General features: G+C 33.9%; 1 protein-coding gene across 3 annotated transcripts in view; it reads left to right on the top strand.

The window, feature by feature from the left end:
* LOC106870339 (uncharacterized) overlaps positions 1-6892 on the top strand; it is a 164102-nt gene that overhangs the window by 41931 nt on the left and 115279 nt on the right. For all 3 annotated transcript variants that reach the window (XM_052966375.1, XM_052966373.1, XM_052966374.1), the window contains exon 7: positions 2149-2214. In XM_052966375.1, coding sequence (XP_052822335.1) covers positions 2149-2214 — 66 coding nt within the window. The remainder of the gene's footprint in view (positions 1-2148; positions 2215-6892) is intronic.

Here is a 6892-nt window from a genome sequence, read left to right as displayed (position 1 = left end):
ATATATATATATATATATATATATATATATACAGCAATCCCTTGCCATATTGCAGTTCACCTATCACCCAGTCAGGACATCCTAGTTCATCTATCTTGCACTCAGTACACTGCGGATTTTTCTGGCTATTATATATAAATTTATATCACAGACTCCTCAGTATATCACGGGTTTCTGTGACCGATAAGTATTTAGATTTTTTAGATTTTAATTATTTCTGTGGGAGGGTTTGGAATGTAACACCTGCGATAGTCGAGGAATTACTGTATACATACATACATACATACATACATACACACATACACACACACACACATACATACATATGTGGGAAATTCTGTCTGTGGGTGTGCTTGTGGAGTTGTTAGCTAACTCTTCCTACATCGTTTTATCGATCTTGTTGAAACTTGACATTGAGTAGAACTCATGTCTGGAAACCTCATTTGTGAGAATGAAACATTTGTGAATATGGAACCAAGGGATAAGCCCTGCTTTCCCGGGAATTACTGGGTACATCAGCTAGTATGTGTGTGTGTGTGTGTGTGTGTGTGTGTGTGTGTGTGTTGTGTATAAAATCAAGAGAACAGAGATTTGCACATCCAAGTTTTGTTTTACAGTTAATCACATCTTTCTTTGTCAAGACCTATACACGTTTCCGCTGCAAGCCAGTGCACACTGTTAAATGCACATCTTCGTGTTAATTATTGGTTCAACTTCATCAGAGTCTACTTTAACTGTTAGTCGGATATCATCTGAACATAGTACAGGGTCTTGCAGATAAATTGAGACAATTTTTATGATACATAAAACTGGTTATAAATACTAAAATAATGGTAGAGGACAGATATAATTTTAATGTAACATTTATGACAACAAAAACATTTATCAGTCAATATGGCTGCCCTTTTGGCTCCACACAAGAATGAAATTGTTTTGAAGCTGCTGCAACTTCCGCCTTTTTGATTTTGCATGTTGCACACACAATGCAGGTCTTCAAACTATTGACACTTGAGTGTGGTGAAGTATTTGTCCTTGTTGAAGTATGTCCCATAAAAATTAATCGAGAAGGTTTAGATCTGGGCTATTACTGGGTCAGATGTTGGCCATCACAAAAAATGGCACCTTCTCACCAAGGAAAGCCTGTGTTGCTTTTGACCCATGGCATGGTGCAGAATCCTGGATAAGCATCACATTGTCAAGCCCAAACTTCTGTTCCATCCAAGGTAACAGAGAGTTCTTCAGGATGTTCAGATACTCCTTTGTGCCAATCTTCAAGTCAGACTCAATAAAGTGTGGATCCATGACACTTCCATCACTTGCCATGGCTCCAAATAACATCACAGAGGCAGGATTCTTAGTCTCAAACACAGTGGGAACATCAGAAAGGTTGTATGCAATCACTCAAAAATTTCTGAAATTCACCTCAGCATCCACAGTGAACTTCTTGTCCACGAACATGAGAGTTTTTCCTGCACCTTGATGCATGATGAATGACAGAAGCTTTGGGCATCTCTCAGCTCTGATTGCTTTGACCTTGGCTGTTAGGAGGTGACGAACATAGCCAGTCATGCCAAGGTTCCTGTTCACAGCTCTGGACACTGGAAAGGGACACATTGCATTTCTTTGCAAGAGTTGTCATGGATGTGGATGGGCTGGCATAGATGTAGATGGTGGAACATGTCCTTCTATAGCATTGATTTCTAACATTAGCATATAACCATAAATTTTTGGAGATGCCAGCCAATTAAATCAACTTAATTTTAATGATCTCAGAAGGATAAAAGGCAAAGTTGACTTTAGTGGGATTTGAACTCAGAATGTAACTAAATACATTTTGTTCAGTATTCTAATGATTCTGCCAAACTGCCAGCCTTGTGTCCCCATATAATATTAGTAATAAACAAGTACTGTTTTTCCTTTATTGTATGTCTGAATATACTTTGGATGTTTATTGTATTTGGATGTATAAGATATACTGAATATATCTTTCTTAAATATTCTTCCATCTGTGTATGAACAACTGGTGATAATTTTTATAAATATTTAATTTGTTAGTGGAAAAAAATAATTGACATCAAACTTAGACTTTGCTGCCATAATGGATCATGAATAAATTCAATATAATGTAATGTATTGTTTCCATTTCAGTTGATTAAGTGGTTACCTTTAATCCATATTGATAAATTTACATTTACAGAAGAAGATGATGACATGGTAAATTTTTTTCAGATCTTACTCCTAATTTCTTTCTGTCAGAATCTAATAGATTTTCTTTTTTTCCTGTATTTGAAAATAGACAAAAATGACATATAAAGTAATGTTTGATGGTTTCCCTTAAATTTTCACTGAGTATTTGTCACAGATTTGAAGTTACTTCCTGGAAATATTTTCTTCCAATTGTTAATGCAGTAGGGCGGTTCAAATATTGTATTAGAAATAAAAGTATTTTGATTGTAAACCCAGTTAACATCCAGTTAGCAAACATTTAAAATAATTGTTTACACTTTAGTTAAAAGTTTGAAATATTTATCTTCCTATATATTTAAATTATTTGAAAATATTTACCTGTAATATGTGTATATGTGGGGGATTTGGTAGTGATACTCTCAAAGCTTAGGTCTGTTCATAGCTCTTTTGAATATAGAGCCTTCATAATAAAACTTAGCAAAGATTTTTGAATATGACTGAGTGGATAAATAGAAGAGAGAGTGTTACGTATGAGGGCGAAATGAGTATGAATATGAGTGTGATGGTGGGGAAACAGGTTGATAGGTGTGAGACGATGGTAAGAGAGAAATTATGGAAGAGAGACAGTGGTAGCTACTTGCTGGTTGTTAAAGAGATTGAATAAAAAATAACATGAACAGTGTGATAGGCTAGCAATAGAGATAAATGTTGGTAAGAGAAAGCTTATGATAGGTTGCTATAGAGAGTGGTGGATATCATTAAATAATCATATAGGGGACAGATAGTGATGGCTGGTAGTAAAGAAGGATGATAGTAGTGAGTACTGGATATGGACAGATTAAAACCATCCCTCATTACACAAGCATCAGGAGGGAAAAATAATAGATTTGTAGAGAGGTGATGGTGGAAGAGAAGTAGAGGGATAAGGGTTGAAAGATTAAATATAGGCACATCAAATGCCATTCCGCATTATACAAGCCACTTAGTGCAGTTGATAGGAGAGAGAATAATAGCTAAAAGAGTAACATAGAGGGTAGTAGATGATATCATATCAGGAAGATAATCACTGAGCTACTCAAATGTAGATATATTATATACCTCCCAGCTGCCATTACTGCCACCATTTTAATGTTTATTTCATCATGATTGTACAGGTTGATGTGTCTTCTTTAGCACTATTTGTTGCTAATCTCTGCAATTTTTGATATTTCCTTCATGAGGTTCAACATTCTGGGATTCGATCTTACTACTTCTTTATATTTCTTTCTCTCTCATCCACAAGTTCCAACAATATGAAACACTTGGCACGTCTTTGTATATCCTGCATAGTCTCCTTTCTCTACATTGCATCTGATTCCGTGTCCTCTTATGTATAAATTTCTTTTTGGTTCATTTGTGTTTTGTCATTCAGGCACACTAACATTGCACATCCAACAGAGTATGCTCTCTTCATTCTTTCTGGCCCTTACAAATCTTATTTTATCATGCTCTTACTACTATACAGTATTGCACTTTGTGAAGTCTGTTCTTTATTCTGAGGGAGGAACCCTTTACTACCAACATAGATAATTTGTCTGAACTTTTTCCAACTCATTTTTATTACTGTTCTTTCAGAACACCCACCTCCACTGTTAATTAGGTTACCTAGGTAACAAAAGTTATAAACTAATGAGCCTTTAGAGTAATTGAAATAATTTATTCCTCTTGTATTCTCACTACTAATTCCTCCTGCCTCATACAAAGACTACTTTCTCTGCCAAGTTTACCTGTGGTTTCACTACACTTCTCGTGCATCCATAGTTTACACTGAGTACACTGCATGAAACTTCTACCTTGTCCTTTTCTACATTTTGAGGATGGCTATTTCTGGGGTGGTGGCAGAAATCTGCTTTCTTCTACTTACTAAAACTTGTAATGCTCTTCAAGTTTAGTTTGAAGGCCCTTGATTACAGGTTTTACTTCCAAGTCTAGAATTTCTTCTCTAAATTTTATACAGATTCCATAAGAATAAGGTCATCAGCATACAGAAGTTCTTGTAAACAGTCAGTCTTAAACTGCTTTTCTATGACTTGGGGTACACTGAGAACTGAGCTTTGAAGAATTTCTACTTGCACACTAAATTTGTCACTGACATTTTAGCTAACTTTCACATTGCCTCTCTATGTATGGCTTATATGGCTCATACAAACCATTCATCTATCTCTAATTTCTTTGGCGACCATCAAAATAAAGAGCATTGAACCCTAGTTGGTTTATGCTAGGTATAGAGCTAAGTACTTCTGCAAGTTGTCTTCCTCTAGGAATGTAGCATTGGTAGTTCCTCTTACTGACCTACATCTCATCCAGGCTAATTCTCTTCCTAATCAATTGTACTGTAACTTTTCATTACATGGTCCAACAATCTGTTGTCTCTGTAATTGCCTCTCACAACAGCATCTCCTTTTCCCTTGTAATTGTCAACAATGATATTGCTACACCAGTTATTGAGACCTTCTGTACTACCTGATTGATTATGCAAATAACTAGCATATGACTTTCTTCACCAGATATTTTAAGCATCTCTTTACATTTGTTATTTAGCTCCATGCTGAAAATCACCAGTGTATATGTATGTGTGTATATATATATATATATATAGAGAGAGAGAGAGAGAGAGACATTTACACACACATACATAGACACACTCACATGTACATACACAAACACATATGATATATAGCGATCATTTAAGTTCTTCATCTGGTGCTTGTACTGTCATTATCCTTTCCTAAAGTTAAGTTTCCTTTGATAGTTAATTCAGTGAACTTTGCAATCACGGTAAATTAAAGAAATCATAAGTGATAGTGCATGTGTGTGTGTGTGTGGTTTAATATGTCTAACCTAAAATCAGCAAATTACAGATGGAAAAGAGAATAAATTTTTATAACTGAGATCGTTGAATACTTTGTATAAATTTCGTTTAACAGAAGTAATAACTGCAGTGTTAGTAGTGATGTTGAACATTGAAGTAGTAATTATTGTCTAGTTTAACAGTTGTTCCCTCTGTTAGATTTATTTGGTTTAAGCTCTCACACTCCCAAGCATTTTTCTTATTCAACAACTTCACATAATAGCACTTCATATCTCTTCCTTTTCAGCATCAGGAAGGCCATGTGTACTGTTTATTATTCCATATATATATCTTCTCAATAACATCTTGATTCTCTCCAGCACACTGCCTAGCAGTATGGAACACTTTGTGCTTCTAACCCTCACACCACAGGACATCTACAAACCTCTTGATTTCTGCATCTTTCCATTCTAAGTATAACAGACATCTAGCCTCTCTTCTTGCTATTTGATATTATTCTCTACTGTCCCCTTTTTTCAGTCTTTCTAAGCTTGTCTTTTAGCTTTTAGAGCTCCATTTACAGTACTAATCCACCATTATATCAACTTTTATTTTGCTCAAACCAGCCACAGATTTGTAGTTCTCAGCAGGTTGATTGTCTTATAGAAACTTCCAGTTGTCCTCTATTATGTCTCTATCTCTATTTCTGAGTCTGTTTAGCTCTTATTCTGAAGTTACTAAGCACTAGTCCATGTTGAGTGGTACTGTCTTCACTAGGGAAAGACTTAACATTTCCAGCCATCTGCCTAAAATCTATTTGGTTTGGATCTTCACCTGATTGGTTGGTGATCAAGTAACTTGCCAGTTTCTTGAAGTTAGTGATGCAAATGTTTAGGATTATTTGCATTACAGGAACCCAAGAGCTTTAATCCCACATTCCTCGTTTCATATCCTTAGCATCCATGTACACCAAAAAAACTATCATGGTATTGCACAACATCATTAGCTATAATTATGAAGTTTTTATCAATTCTCTTCAAATATAATTAATACAGTTACTAAATTCTTTGGAAAAAGTTGCACTGAGGATGACATAAAATATTTAAATAATCTGTCTACAAATATAGAGGGGTTAAAAGTTGAAATCAAATAAAATATTAAAAAATTAATTACAGAAAAAAAATTTTGCTTTTTAATTAATATACTAAAATGAAGAAAATTTCTCACAAAGCTTGTTTCCTTTGCTAAGAAAAAAAAGGACTGCAAATAGCAAGTGAGTTTATATATATATATATATATATATATATATATATATATATAGTCACAATGAAGATATTTATCCAAGATACAGGGATACAAGATATAGGGATATTTATCCAAGATACACTGCTTTAATATATTAAATTTTGATGAGATAATCCTTCAATGAACATATCATATAGAATATTGTAAGATATCAGACATTTTTATTGAGTTAGAAAACAGAGAGATCTAAAGGATACAAATTAATTTATTAATTAATCAACATATTAACCAACAATTGTTTCATTTCTCAAAGAAGATTAAAATTACAAAACATATGAAGTATATTTTTATATATGTTTTGTAATTTTAATCTTATTTGAGAAATGAAACAATTGTTGGTTAATATGTTGATTAATTAATAAATTAATTTGTATCCATTAGATCTCTCTGTTTTCTCTATATATATATATCTATAACTATAGTATAGCTGAGTTTGTGAGTGTGTGTATGTGTTGCATCTATAGAAATCCACATTAAAAAATCTAATTACTGCACTGGAAAGTTCACATCAAGAAAATTCCGTTGATGTAAAAAATTTTACGAAAAAGTGGAAAATGTGGATTTCTATAC

This window comes from Octopus bimaculoides, chromosome 3 (genome assembly GCF_001194135.2).
Source record: "Octopus bimaculoides isolate UCB-OBI-ISO-001 chromosome 3, ASM119413v2, whole genome shotgun sequence".
Classification (NCBI taxonomy): domain Eukaryota; kingdom Metazoa; phylum Mollusca; class Cephalopoda; order Octopoda; family Octopodidae; genus Octopus; species Octopus bimaculoides.
Note: the sequence above shows the minus strand (reverse complement) of the source record. Positions and strands in the feature narration are given on the sequence as shown.